General features: G+C 39.2%; 1 protein-coding gene across 1 annotated transcript in view; it reads right to left on the reverse strand.

The window, feature by feature from the left end:
- The window catches only part of clpxa (caseinolytic mitochondrial matrix peptidase chaperone subunit Xa), a 47180-nt gene that overhangs the window by 21195 nt on the left and 9790 nt on the right, over window positions 1-16195 (reverse strand). The window contains exons 5-6 of the mRNA XM_060852897.1: window positions 14796-14955; window positions 2580-2621 (exon numbers count right to left, since the gene is read on the reverse strand). Coding sequence (XP_060708880.1) covers window positions 2580-2621; window positions 14796-14955 — 202 coding nt within the window. The remainder of the gene's footprint in view (window positions 1-2579; window positions 2622-14795; window positions 14956-16195) is intronic.

Genomic DNA, 16195 nt, shown 5'->3' on the forward strand with positions numbered 1-16195 from the left:
TGGTTAATCTGTGGAATCTATTCCTGCAGAGAGTTTTGGAGGCCAAGTCAGTGTGTGTATTTAAGACAAAGTAGGTAGAGAATCAAAGGGAGAAGATGGGAATATGGGTTGAGAAACAGGTCAGCCATGACTGAATAGCTTGAGCAGAAGAAATGAGCCAAATTGCCTAATTCTGCTCCTTTATCTTATGGTCTTATGGTCTAAAGTCCAGTGCAAATGTCAAATTTGCGTCAGAACGCACATCATAGAAAAGAATTTTCCCTTTCTACCAGCTAGTTTATAAATGTACCTCTTAAGGCCCTTCACAACTACGAGGGAGAATTATTCATGTGCTTTCTTGTTCCTTATGGCTCACCATAATTGAAGCTGGTAATTAGGAAAGTAACATAACCTAATTTGAATGACAGAATTCTGACAACATAGTAGACAGCCAAGTTAAAAACTGTCTCTAACCAATTATACCTCTAAGGAAAATATAGAATGTCAAGTGCTGAAGTAATGTGAAATGTTAAGTAGTAAAATACAGAGGGTCTTACCAACCCACAAAGAAATAGCAGCCAATAGATTCTGAACAGAAAGCAGAAAGATAATTGCATAAACAGAAGGGCTCATTATTAATGAAATTCAGTCACAAAAACTTTAGATACAATAATCTGCCAAGGAAAGAATATGATGACATTTAGAAAGCAATTTATGTTCAGATACATTAATAGATTCAGAGAATATGATTTGTCAGAAAATTTAAAGTCTATGGTACATTTTCTCCGGCTTACAGTCAAATTGTATATTGCAACAAGTTCACCAATTTATGATGGTTCACAATTCTTTTTCACTTTTATTAAAAAAAATTCAATCTCACTGTCAGCATTAACCTCTGAGTCAAGGATCCTTTGCTGTTTGGCTCACAGCACTAAGAGGCCATCCTCAACTGTCTCTAATGCAAACATCAATAGGATGGAGTAGTGCAGCAGAGACCAATGAAACAATATTCTATGTAGGCTGACAGCACAGGTGCCTCAGGATCCAGCAGCACCTACAGATTAGGCTATAAATCTGATTAAAGTTGGTGTTGACAATCCACCCACCATGGACATTTCTGGAATTGTTATCAGTAGATTGAAGAATTCAGAATGAAGTTGTATCAGTTTGAGTCAGCAAAACAGAGAATGACAAAGGCAGGAAGATGAAAGCGAGACAGAGACAGAACCCAATCAGAACCTGAAGGAGAACTTGGAATGCCTAAATAATCTTTTCTCATTTCAACTTCTTAAAATCAGTCAAGTATCAAAAGAAATTATTCTTTTTTTTTACAAAGGGTCAAATTACTCCTTAGATAACAATACAACACTGGCCTTCACATCATGCAGGTACATACAAACAGGCAAAACACAGGACAGCCATACATGAGCATAACAGGCATAGTTAGTAAGTTTGCAGATGACACCAAAATTTGTGCTGCAGTGGACAGCAAGGAAGATTACCTTAGATTACAATAGGGTCTTGCTCAGATGGGCCAATGGGCTGAGTGTGGCAGATGGAGTTTAATTTAAATAAAGGCAAGATGTTGCATTTTGGGAAAGCAAATCTTAGCAGGAGCTATACACTTAATGATGAGGTCTGAGGGAGTGTTGTTGAACAAAGAGACTTTGGAGTGCAGGTTCATAGCTCCTTGAAAGTGGAGTCGCAGGTAGATAGGATGATGAAGGCGGCGGTTGGTATGCTTTCCTTTATTGGTCAGAGTATTGAGTACAGGAGTTGGGAGGTCATGTTGCAACTGATCTGTGGAGTTAGACATCTTTCAATCTTGCATTTATGGCTCAATGGCTTAACATACAAATGAAGAAATAAAATACTAATATTACTTTAAATAGGCCAATCGACAAAAGATGAAATGAGCTAATTTTCCATCTTTTCAAAAGGTTTTGTAAAGGTTAGTATACAGATTGTAAACTACAGATATATTGCTTTAATGCAGTGAATTGATTATGAACTTTTATTGGCTAACAAAGACCATGGTTGGAGTTTAGCACATGGAACAACCTTTGAGACAGCTACTAATGCTCAGAATATGCCTCAGATACAGGGAAACAAACAAGGAAAAGCTTTTCTCAAATCAAACTTGCAATGAGTGCCAACTTTTTTTGAAGAAAAAAAAGCAGTAAATCATAAATTGAAACTTTTTTTTGAAGTAGAGGATGGTAAAAATACAGGTCAGACCACATTAGAGTCTTGAAGCAAGTTATAAATGTGTAGAAATCAATGAAGAATTTCATCAAGTATTTTCAATAAAAAAGTATGAGCTGCTTTCAGTCTGTGCTTCATTTTGTATAATCTTCTATTTAGTGAACACAGATATTTTCAAATGCTGCACACGATATCTATTGTCCTTCCAAAAGGGTTTCAGAAGAAACTTCAAATAGAAATAAATTATAAATTTGTAAGATCACCTGTGTCCATTTTTAGACCAATGATTTTCCATGTGGTAGGATACACAATTCAGTTATGATTGAACTGTTTTAAGTTTCAAACAAAAAAACCCCCCAAAAAAGGGCACAGGTGAGAAGATGGAGTCAACTTACTTGTAAATCTGTACTCATCCTCTCGTCTTCGGATTTCTAACTCTACAGAGAAAGGTTAGAAGTATTAAATAACAAACTAACAAAGCTGCAACAGGCATAGATGAACTTTCAATGTGCACTTTAAATACATATATCTGTGTGTTTACTTCATCCCACGGGTCTACAAATCTTTAATACACAAAACAGATCCATACTGGAGGAGCCTAACTGGATAGTGATCGCTCATGTGATGTCTGTCTCATTTAGCCACACATCTCACCTTACAAAAGAATGTTATAACAACTCATTTGTCAAAATATATGTAGAAGAGAGATTTTTAGGGTGGTGTGGGTAGGACAATTCTAACTATACTTTCTACTGCAATAGAGTACAGATAGAAAACAAAAAATATACATTCTATTTAGCTACTGCAGCCTGGTTAGAGGTAGTGTCTCAAATCAGAATGGACTTTGCAACATACCAATTTTTGTTTCAGATTAAGGGTCGCATGGAACACATGGAGAAAACAGGGAAAAGACGAACATGTAAAACTAGCCCACGTTACATCAATGTAGTACTGAGGTGAATAAGCCAATAAGTTATTTTATTCATTCAAGGCAAAAGGTCATGCTTGGCAGTTTATAAAATTCCTGGATTTTGGACATCTCCCATTTTCGGAAAGACTGATTAGATGTATATACTTTCATAATAAAAAGTCTTCAAACGACTTGAACAAAATGTTTGTTTCTTTTATCATTATAGAAGTTATAACAAATTATGCCATTGTTCATTCAGTTATGCATAACCAAATTATTTAAAGATCTTAAATATCCACTTTAGTTGTACGTGTCAAGGTTCATTTTAATTAATTTCTCTGTTTACATCTGAAGGTTAGACCACAGAAATTACAACAAGGGTAGCTGTTTGGCCTCTCAAGTCTGTTTTGCCATTCAACGGGATTGTGACTGATCAGACATTCTTCACATTCACCTCCTGCCATTTTCCCATAAATCTTGATTTCCCAATTAATCAAGAATTTCTTAGCATTAGGTATACAGAAGGACTTTACCCATTTCCCACCCCACCCCCCCCACAGTTCTCTGTGGCAAGAAGTTCCAAAGACACTCAACCCTCACAAGAAATTCCTCCTAATCTTAGCTTTAAATTGGCGTTCCTTTATTCTGCGACCATGTCGGCTGGCCCTCCCAAGAGAGAAACATCCTCTAGCGTTTACTTTGTCAAGCCCCTTCAGAATCCTACATGTTTTGAGATTACCTTTCATTCTTCCAAACTCTAAAGAGTAGAATCTCAAACTTGTTTGGCCTTACCTCATAAGGCAATCTCTCCATACCAGTGATAGTCCTAATGAACTGACTCCAATGAACTAATCTTTCCTTAGGTAAGAACCAAAATCACTCAGTACTCCACATGTGGTCTCACCAGCACCTTCTACAGTGGCAATAATTATATATAACTGCTCTTATATTACAACTCCTTTGAAATAAGGGCCAACATTCTTTCAGCTTTCCTGATTACCCGCTGCACCTATATGCTAGCTTTTTGTGTTTCACGCCCTCAATCCCTTGCGTTCCAACAAAATGCAGTTTTTCTCTATTTAATTAATATTCTGTTCTTTTGTTCTCTTCCAAAATGAACAACTTCACATTTTCCCAAATAAACACCATTTTGCCAACTTTTTGTCCACTGAATTAACCTCAACCTTAACACCTCTCTCGCAACTGTCTTTCCACTTATTTTTGTACTGTTTGCAAAGTTGGCTACAGTATATTTGCTTCCTTCTTCCAAGTCATAACATATATTGTAAACAGTTGCGGTCCCAGCACTGATGCCTAGGGATCCCCACTGGCCACAGGTCACTAACATGAAAAACAATTCCTTTCCCCCAGGTTTTCCTGCCCATAAGCCAATTCTTTCCTCATACCAATATACAACTTCCAACACCATGGGCTGTTACCTTACGACTTAATCTTCTGTGAGGTAGCTTGTTGAATGCCTTCAGGAAGTCCAAATACAATACATTTACTTGTTCCCCTCTATCTACTCTGATTGAGACTTTCTTTAAAAATTCTAATAAATTAGTCAAACAATTTCTCTTTTATGAAGCCATGCTGATTCTGCTTGATTAGATGACAAGGACAAATGGAAGCTGCTGATTGGGTGAGAACAAACAGTGACTATCTATACCACTATTATCACTTATATTTTGTAGCCTTTATTTTGTGGATTAGAGTTTGTAATGTTTCAATGAGTTAAAGGGAAGAAAGGTCTGAAAAGTAATTGAAAGTTCAGCAGCTTCTATTCCAACTATTAAATTCCTATAAAATGGAATTTAAGCACTCTTTGGTTCTAAAAATGAAAAGAAAACGGTGTTACTTTTAGTGTAGAATGTGCATTTTATTTCTATGCTCAATCACAAGTTTCCAAATGATACTAAACTGGTGGAACAGACTTACAAATCCACACTTGGACAAATCTAGTAGATGAAATATAACATGGACAAGTCAAGCAAAGGCATACTGGACAGCAAAAATAGACTTTACAAGTAGGTAATGCATGGCATCTAAAACTGGGGCAAAGTTAACATGCCAAAACACAACATAGCAACAGACAAAGCAAATCGAACATTAACTTATACTGACAATTTACTTGATTACAAGCCAGAAATGATACCGTAAAGCTAGGCCTGCAAAAACTGTGGACAGTGAAGATGCCCAAATGACAGGCAGAAATGGGCAATGGTACATCGAAGGCAAAAATAAATAAGTGGCATATTTTATTCAGAGATAAAGCAGGCGATAAGCCAACAGTCCATACATCCTGGACTCTCAAATCTTTCAAGAGTGATTGCCATCACAGGTGATACAAGAATATAATCAAAGTCGCAAGTAGCCTCCTATCATTTGGAACTTTGCACCTCCCAACCCACATTCAAGGGTCAAGTTGCTGCTCTTTATTTCCCCTCGACTTACTCCACATATTCATCACATCTTTCAACGAAAGAACAGCATCTGAAAAACTTTATGGTTAATTTTTACCATATTATTTGGAATAACATACTGCAGTGACGGCAACTTCTCACCTTATATTTTTCAAAATAAACATTAGCTATTACTTGGAGCACAAACTACAAAGAATGCGAAATAGAAGACCAATGGACATTCTTCAACGCAAAGCCTATTTCATGAACCTTGATTCAGGATAGTTTGCAACATTTAATTCTTCTGCATACAAGGAAGAATTAATAATTTCAAAGACAGAAAAAAAGTTTCCTACTAACAATCCATGCAGACATCTTGACTTCAAAGTAAAATTAAGTGATAAGTTTTATTTCTTTCGGATTACATTGCTGTGGGTCTGGAGAAACATGTAGGCCACACCATGCAAGAACTACAGTTTTATTTTCATGAAAGGACATGAGCTAACCAGATAAGTTATTACAATAATCATTACAGGTGGAAGCAGGATTTTTGCAATACATAGCAACTGATATTCCACTGATAAAGTAGTCGGTCTTAAACTCAAATAAAAACCCCAGCAATTCTATTTCAATTATAATTTTGTCTCAATGTCTCTCCCAAACAACAAGTATAATGGCAACTATTCAAAGCAAATACTACAGGCGTTTAGCATTCACTGCTTAAATCTCCAAACATATGCCCAAGTTATGCTATAAGAAACAGGATTTTTATTGTCCACAATTACAGCACAGCCCATTTATAAATACCACAAATGCACTTCACTCCTAAAAAAGGTTGACAGAATTCTCTGAATACTCTGTTGTAAGCATAGTAAAATGCATTATGTAATAAATTTGATGGAAATAAGTTGGCAACAGAAGCTGCTATTAGAAGCTCTGACGTATAATTGATAACCAAAAGAACACAACAAATACTGTACCACAGAATGCGTTACCAGTCTTAAAGGATAATCTGATTAGGTGGCTAATAAAATCCTCAGCATAAATAGATCTGTTAGGCATTGTATGTACCCATCAGAAATATCACATAACAGATTTTTACCATGCTTTCAGCACAGTAACCAAGCTTATTTGACTTTTTTTTAAGCTGTGAGTTTGCATTCAAGCCAATTTACTGCAGCTGACTTCAACAGTCTTACTCAATAGCACAATATCTTGGCACAGGAATTGATGCTTAAATTGTAAAAATCTCTACTACAAACATGAGCTCGTAATTCAATAACAAAGACAATTCTGCCTTGAGAAATATTATTCAATGGCAGTGAGCTTAAAAAGTGGGACTTAGCTCTTGTGGAAAACAGCACACTGACAACAGATTACATTCTATACTTGTTTTACTTAGACAGAACCTTCAACATAATGAAATATTATAAACAACGTTGAGGAAGCATTATGAAACAAAATATGATACTGAGCTATATGAGGAGACATTAATTCATATGAAGAAAGAGCTAGATTTTAAAAGAGTCTTAAAAGTAGAAATTGAAGTAGGCGCAGAGAGCAGTACGGATGATATTCCCAAGTTTGGGCACCGGCAACTGAAGTAACTGCCACCAATAGTGGTGAGATTAAAATTGGGGGGGGGGGGGGGGGGGGGGGTTGCAGATATCTCAAAGTATCATAGCACTGGAGAGAAGAGATCAGGAGGAGCGATGCCATGGAACGATGTGAAAACAGATGAGAAATTTAAAATCAACTTGTAATTTTACCAGCAGCTTATGTAGTTCAGGCACAGGGGATTATAGTTGAACCAGACTAACTGTAAGTCCAGACATTACTAGAATTCTGGATGACCTCAGGTTTGCAGAGACACAACGAGACAGACTAGCTTGAAGTGCACTGGAATTACTGAATCCAGAGGTAACAAAAGCAGGAATAAATGTTTCAATAGTAAATGAAGTGTGACAGGGCAGTCACATCATGCTACAAAGATGAAGAAAGACAACTTTAGCAATGGCATGATCATGAGCTCATCTCAAGATGAATCGTGACAACAAGGTTGCAAAACGATTAACTTAATCTCTGCTAGGGTCAGTAGCTGGAGTATGGAGTTAGGAATAAGAAGGGAAGTCAGTTAAGTCTGCCATTCCAATATTTAATTGGAGGAAATTTCTACTCCTGCAGTACTACAGTCAGATAAGCAGTGTGATAATTTAGCAACAGTGACGGAATTGCACGGTGAGGTAGTGGTTGTGTCAAAAGCTAATGCTGTATCTTCAAATGATGTTAGGACTACAGGTGCAATAATTGAATCAAATTATTATTTTTAAGAATTTGTACTCTCTGCAACCTTAGCGTACCACAAATTATCCATAAACTACATTGCAGCAAAGAATTGAGAGCTCTGCTCAATGTGCACTTCTTTTTAATGGACCCGGTCATGACTATGTAGCAAAATATACCTGGTTTTTCCAGGCTGCTAGCCCAAACACACCAAAATCACATGCAAAGGTCAAACCTAACAGTACCCCATGTACACCTTCAACTTTTCTTCAATCATACAGATGGGATTCTGAATCAAATCTTCTTTTAATGGCCTGTACTGGTTTTCAGAGGATTGCATTTCTGATTCCCTGAATCTCATTGGTTCAAATCACAAAAGCTGAAAATGTGTTGCTGGAAAAGCGCAGCAGGTCAGGCAGCATCCAAGTAACAGGAAGAGCAACACATTTTCAGCAAATTTCCTGTTCCTTGGATGCTGCCTGACCTGCTGCGCTTTTCCAGCAACACATTTTCAGCTCTGATCTCCAGCATCTGCAGACCTCACTTTCTCCTCATATCACAATAGAACAATTTAAAATTCTGTTGGTCTACTTTCAACAGCTGATAAAGAAATGTAAAACTTAAAACATTTGAGATTTTGTCAGATGTCAAAACTGACTGTTTTTGAGAATAATATTCGTTAACCTTATTCACTACAATGTTCCAGGATGCTCTGAACAAATAATAATTGTAACAAAAATATCCAAGCCTTCTTTAACACTTCTCCTACAACATTTGAATCAACCATTTTTGACAATTTTTATTCTGTTCACCAAACAAGTCAAGCTTTGATTTTTCTGCACCCATACCCTACTCACTTTTGCATGACACAAATATTTTGTTGTGCGATGCATACAAATAAAGATTCTTTTGGGCTTATACGTCTGCATAACTTAGACAACACAAATAAACTTAACCGCTAGTTTTAACCTTGATAGTTCATTGACTTTTTTTGGGGGAAGACTACAAACATACATTCTTGCTCAAGAGGAATAATAACATACATGGAATGCAAACAGAAAATTGGGAGCTCCATTTGAGAGCCTTTGAAATCTGGTTTAATTCAATGTTAGTTTAATTATAAATGGTATTGTTCTTTAAACCCAAACATGCATCATTGGATAAATCAATTATTCAATTAAATAAAACCACAAGAAGGTTTTCTGCCAGAATTTTGCTTTCTGTAGTTTTGCCAGACCTGAATACATTGTTTTACACGGTTTACAACAAAATCCAGGCCTACAATAATCCTAAAAACAGGAGGGAGACACACTTTGGAATAGGGCAAATTTTTCTAGCATGAAACAATTTTCCAAACATAACAGAACTTTCCATTCTATACGTGTTTATACTGTGAATGTGAAAGTTACATTCGCAGCAGAGAGTGGCGGGAGCTGGGCGAAAGTTCAGGCGGAGTGCAAAGCCGGTCGGGAAGGTAAGTGATTGATATATAAAGAACTTACCTCGACGCCAACGGTCTTTTCACAGCAGAGAGCGGCGAGAGCTGGACGGAAGTTCAGGCAGAGCGCAAAGCCGGTCGGGAAGGTAAGTGATTGCTATTAGAGTGGGTGTGTTCTAAACCCCAGGTCCTACAAAGTAGGGTCTCCCTCACTCCCTCATCCTCTAATCTAAATTAAGAGTCCACAGACTTGCCACAAAAAGAGGGTCTAAGGAAGTTTGAATCGAAGAGTGAGGCTTATGCCACAGTTGAAGAGGGTGAAGACATGACTGCCCAGCTGGTTCAGTGCGTTACGTGCTTGATGTGGGAGGTCAACGACTCTGGTGTGGCTGGCTCGTATATGTGTGGAAAGTGTGTGCACATTTAGCTATTGACCAAGCATATTGCAGCGCTGATGAAAGAACTCGAGGACCTTAGGCTCATCAGAGAGAACGAGATCTTTCTGGACAAGACCTTCAGCGAGGTTATTACACCAATCATGCTAGAAGAGAGCAGACGATGAGAAAGGCAGAGAGGAGACAGGTGCAAGAGACCCCGGGAGAAGTACCTGTCAGGAACAAGTTGAAGCTTTTGGAAACAGTAGAGACTGATGACGCTGCCAGTTCGCAAGGTGGCCAGGTCTGTCAATCAAAAGTTGGTGCAGAGGCAGAGTGGAAGAGTTGGACATCGCACAGAGCCATGGTAATAGGGGACTCCGTCGTGAGAGGAACTGACCGGGGTTTTTGTGGCAGCAGACGGGATTTAAGAATGGTGTGTTGTCTTCCTGGTGCCAGGCTGAAAGACATCTCGGACAGAGTGCGGGGAATCCTCAAGGACGAGGGTGAAGAGCCAGAGGTGGTGGAACATGTTGGCACAAATGTTGTCGGGAAGAAGAGGAGGAACATACTCCAACAGGACTTCAGAGAACTAGGAAGGCGGCTGAAAAGCAAGATGTCCAAGGTGGTTATCTCCGGTTTGCTTCCAGTTCCTCAGGCTGGTGTGGCCAGAAACAGAGAGATAATGGACTTGAACGTGTGGTTGGGGAACTGGTGCAGGAAGCAAGGATTTAAGTTCTTGGATCACTGGGGTATATTTTGTGGCAAACATAAATTCTACAAGAGAGACGGTTTGCACCATAATAGGTTAGGGACCAGCATTCTGGCAGGCAGGCTTTCTACTGCAACACAGCTACGTTTAAACTAAGTAGCGGGGGGAGGGGACAAACTGGATGTTTAAAAAGGAAATTGAAGGGAAAGTTAGAACAAGAGAAGTCAAGAAAGACAACTGTATCAATGAGGCAGAAAACTCGGAAAGGGATCATGCTGTAAGGTTGAGTGAAATAGGGGTTGATGGGAAGGATGAGAGCAGTAACAAATTAAAAATACTATATATGAATGCACGAAGCATTAGACATAAGATGGATGAGCTTGAGGCTCTTTTGGAAATTGGCAGATACGATATTGTGGGGATAACTGAGACGTGGCTTCAAGTGGACAGGGCCTGGGAAATAAATATTCAAGGTTACACGTGCTATCGTAAGGACAGACTGATGGGCAGAGGGGGTAGGGTGGCCTTGTTGGTAAGGGAGGATATTCAGTCCCTTGCGCGGGGAACCTAGAGTCAGGGGATGTAGAGTCAGTGTGGATAGAGCTGCGAAATACTAAGGGTAAAAAGACCCTCTTGGGAGTTATCTACAGGCCCTCAAACAGTCGTCTGGATGTCGGATGTAAGATGAATCAGGAGCTGAAATTGACATGTCGCAAAAATGTTCCTACAGTTGTTATGGGGGATTTTAACATGCAGGTAAGACTGGGAGAATCAGGATGGTATTGGACCTCAAGAAAGAGGCTTTGTGGAGTGCCTCCGAGATGGATTCTTAGAGCAGCTGGTGCTGGAGCCGACCAGGGAGAAGGCAATTCTGGATCTAGTATTGTGTAACGAACCAGAATTGGTCAGAGACCTCGAAGTGAAGGAGCCATTGGGAAGTAGTGACCACAATACATTAAACTTCAATCTGCAATTTGAGAGGAAGAGGGTACAGTCGGAAGTGACAGTACTTCTGTTGAATAAAGGGAACTATGGAGCTATGAGCGAGGAGCTAGCCAAAGTTCAATGGTGCAATACCTTAGCAGGATGACCGTGGAGGAACAATGGTGGCTATTTCCTTGCATAATGCAGAAGTAGCAGGATCAGTTCATTCCTAAAAGGAAGAAAGATCCCAGGAGGAGGCATGGGCGGCCGTGGCTGATGAGGGAAGTTAAGAAACATATAAAGTTAAAAGAGAAAAAGTATAACATAGCGAAGCTAAGTGGGAAAACTGAGGACTGGGAAGCTTTTAAAGAACAACAGAGGATTACTAAGAAGGAAATACGCAATGAGGTACGAAGGTAAACTGGACGATAATATAAAGGAGGATAGTAAAAGCTTTTTTTAAGTATGTGCAAGGCAAAAAATTGGTTAGGACTAAAATTGGGCCCTTGAAGACAGAAACAGGGGAATATATTACGGGTAACAAAGAAATGGTAGAAGAATTAAATGGGTACTTCAGATCGGTGTTCACTGGGGAAGACACAAGCAATCTCCCCGAGGTAACGGTGGCTGAAGGACCTGAACTTAAGGGAATCTATATTTGCCACGATCTGGTGTTGGAGAGACTGTTAGGTCTGAAGGTTGATAAGTCTCCGGGGCCTGATGGTCTGAAGGAGGTGGCTCGGGAAATTATGGATGTGTTGGTGATTATTTTCCAGAGTTCGATAGATTCGGGGTCGGTTCCTGAGGATTGGAGCGTGACTAATGTTATACCTCTTTTTAAGAAAGGTGGGAGAGAAAGCAGGAAATTATAGACCAGTTAGTCTGACTTCAGTGGTGGGAAAGATGCTGGAGTCTATTATAAAGGATGAAATTATGGCACATCTGGATAGTAGTAACAGGATAGGACAGAGTCAGCATGGATTTATGAAGGGGAAATCATGCTTGACTAATCTTCTGGAACCTTTTGAGGATGTAACTCTGAAGATGGACGAGGGAGATCCAGTAGATGTAGTGTACCTGGACTTTCAGAAAACTTTTGATGAAGTCCCACACAGGAGGTTAGTGAGTAAAATTAGGGAGCATGGTATTGGAGGCAAAGTACTAGATTGGATTGAAAATTGGTTGGCTGATAGGAAACAAAGGGTAGTGATAAATGGCTCCATTTCGCAATGGCAGGCAGTGACCAGTGGGGTACCGCAGGGATCCGTGCTGGGACCGCAGCTTTTTACAATATATGTTAATGATATAGAAGACGGTATCAGCAATAACATTAGCAAATTTGCTGATGATACAAAGCTGGGTGGCAGGGTGAAATGTCATGAGGATGTTAGGAGATTATAGGGTGTGTGGGCAGATGCAGTTTAATGTGGATAAATGTATGGTTATCCACTTTGGTGGCAAGAACAGGAAGGCAGATTACTACCTAACTGGAATTAATTTAGGTAAAGGGGCAGTACAGAGAGATCTGGGTGTTCTTGTACACCAGTCAACGAAGGCAAGCATGCAGGTACAGCAGGTAGTGAAGAAGGCTAATACATGCTGGCCTTCATAACAAGAGGAATTTAATATAGAAGCAAAGACGTGCTTCTGCAGCTGTACAGGGCCCTGGTGAGACCACACCTGGAGTACTGTGTGCAGTTGGTCTCCAAATTTGAGGAAAGACATTCTGGCTTTTGAGGGAGTGCAGCATAGGTTCAGGATGTCAATTCATGGAATGGCGGGATTACCTTACACTGAAAGACTGAAGCGACTGGGCTTGTATACCCTTGAGTTTAGAAGACTGAGAGGGGATCTGATTGAGACATATAAGATTATGAAAGGATTGGACACTCTGGCAGCAGGAAACATGTTTCCGCTGATGGGTGAGTGCTGAACCAGAGGACACAGCTTAAAAATAAGGGGTAGACCCATTTAGGACAAAGATGAAGAGAAACTTCTTCATCCAGAGAGTGGTGGCTGTGTAGAATACTCTGCCCCATAGGACAGTGGAGGCCCAGTCTCTGGATTCATTTAAGAAAGAGTTGGGTAGAGCTCTCAAAGATAGTGGAATCAAGGGTTATGGAGATAAGGCAGGAAGAGGATACTAATTAGGAATGATCACCCATGATCATATTGAATGGCGGTGCAGGCTCGAAGGGCTGAATGGCCTAATCCTGCACCCATTGTCTATTACTACGGAAAGAATATCTTTTTCTTGTTCATACTTCAGAAAATGTCAAGCAAAGAGCTTGATAGTGGTAACAGATGCAATGTCATGGCCTATTTTACAATTAGATAATTTTAAGATTCATTCTAGGAATTGAAGCTGAAAGTAGACTGCGTTTAGTAGGGCATGCCAACGGTGATAACTGGCCATGTTACTGAGAGATATTTGACGCTTGACCATGAATCAGTTAAGCTCACATTGATAAGATTTTTTTTATATTCATTGTAAATTGCTGATATGGTCCATGCTTCAAAAATTATGGAGCAAAGCTACAAATAAACATTTACAACAGAGTGCATTAACAAATTTAAGCAGGAATTGTCAAAAATGACAATCATTTACAATTGGATATTGCCGTCAAATACGCAAGTTAAAGAATTATCAATTGGCCGACAGCTGTTGTGCTTCTATAAATGTACCAAAGAAAGATGATGTGGATGAGAATTAGACCCAAATCATTCAGAATCCCTATTTCTGACCTAGATCTGGTTACAAATTGTCCACTTACTTTTACCGCACTTTTTCTCGTGAATTTCAAGGCTCGGAGTCTTCCCACCAAAGCACCCCTGGGGTGGCATGGTGGCTCAGTGGCTAGCACTGAAGCCTCACAGCGCCAGGGACCCAGGTTCGATTCCTGCTTCGGGCGACTGTCTGTGTGGAGTTTGCACATTCTCCCGGTGTCTGCATGGGTTTCCTTCGGGTGCTCCAGTTTCCTCCCACATGCAGTTAGGGGGTGACAAAATTAGCTATCTAGTGGTACCCAACTGAAGAAGGTTCAGAATTGGTTAGCCAGACTTTACAGCTTGCTTTCTAAATTCCTCCAACTTTTCCTGTCTACTGTGCAGATTAGTAAATTGGAACCCTGCAAAGAGCCTTCCACTCCAAATCAGACTTGGACACTTTCTCTAATATATTTTTGCTGGGCAATTGCCAATTGGAAGTTTCACTTTCGCAGGCAATTACTGCAGTCAGTTGCAAGACGACTTCTGTGTGCATCCAATGCATAACTCCAGACTACACTGCTATACGCAGTTCCCAAGTTGCTGTTTATTTGGTCTACCTAATATATTTGGAACATATGTTTTTGAAATGCAAGAACAGGTGTTTAATTACACCAGATGTTTAGTTCAGTATTATTATATCAGTCATATTTTATTCCACTTATTATCTGCTAAAATTTCTAAAATGATGTCAAGGCTTGTAAAACTTATACTCGGGGCCATTGCGCAATTCCAACTCAAAACTCTGAACTCTTAAGTTTGCAAATGAACAAAAGGGTCAGAAAGATAAGAAAATACTAACCCCGAGGTGTTAGGGAGGCCTGTTTTTCCACTTCTGTTTGCTGCCTCAGACTAGTTGGAATATTGTTATAGATGCGCTTGTAGTGGTTGTACACAGCAACTGAAAGCACCTTCTTGGCATAGGACTGACCAACCACATATTTGTCCAGATAACTGTAAATCTAAAATAAAATTAAAATCAGACTATGTCAAGAATAGTTAATCCAAAGAGACTTTTAGTATCTACTGAGATGCAAACTTACAAGACAGTGACATTAGGTAAAAATTATACACAAGATGAAAAGAGTCACATCAGAAAGGAATTATTTGGTTCAAGGATAACAGAATAAATGATTGATAAGAACACAGCGAGCGAGCGCGCACACACACACACACGTGTTGAATACCACATTACAAAGAGAGCACAGTATATTGGTACAAATGTACCAGAAGGATGACATATAATCAGTTAGTTTTCTAATGCATCATTTCAAATTACATAACTAGTATCATCTTTTTCAGTTGTAATCATTAACGACAAAGCTTCATTTTGAGACTTAACCCAAATGGCGAAAGGTTAGCAGAATCAGAGAACTGTTTTTGGTTAAACAATCTCAAGAGAGAAAAATTATAGTGGTTATGTCCAAGAGTCAAAGTGTTGCGATCAGTCTTGTTGAGACTGCAATAAAAGGGCCGTATGGCCACACAAGCTATTATTAATGGAATCAACACCTCTTGCAGGAAAATGATAGCCAGTTTGGACGGATCATACATGTCAATTCATCTTTGTCATTGACATGACACATCTCCATGACGTTGTCTTCTCCTTTTGTTTTATTTAAGTTGTCAAACAAGAAGCAGACCATATTAACTATATACCGTTACAAATGTTCATACTTTTTCTACTCTTTACCCGAATATATTTTGTTAACGAATGTTTCAATGGAAATCCCTGCTCTCTAGTAGCTTTCCGAAGAGGCCATTTTGATTTCAAGGTTTATAACATATTATCCTTTAGGAATTTGATTTTAAAGTAGAGATAAAATCAATTTGTCGTTTCAGCTCAGTCAAGTTACCATTTCTTTTTAAAAATAGATAAGAAACTCATTTGGTGAACTAAATAAATCATTTTCAAGAAAGCATGCAACTTAGAGGCCTTGCAAGATATCTGTTGTGCTCGCTGGCTAAATATTTACCATGCTGGCTTTGTGACATACAGAAAAAATAATGATCAGAACCAGTAGTGGTTTGAGTTCAATTCAGAAGAATCAGGTTTCAGTTCAAAAGAACACAGTTTCTTCCTTGGAGAAGGGAGGCTTGTTATTTTGAAGAATCTCCAGGTTTGAGGGTTTATATACATCTCCTGGACATCAGACGGAAAATCAGCCAGGCTTCTAGGATTTGGAAAGAATTCTTTCTGAA

This window comes from Hemiscyllium ocellatum, chromosome 39, assembly GCF_020745735.1.
Source record: "Hemiscyllium ocellatum isolate sHemOce1 chromosome 39, sHemOce1.pat.X.cur, whole genome shotgun sequence".
NCBI lineage: Eukaryota > Metazoa > Chordata > Chondrichthyes > Orectolobiformes > Hemiscylliidae > Hemiscyllium > Hemiscyllium ocellatum.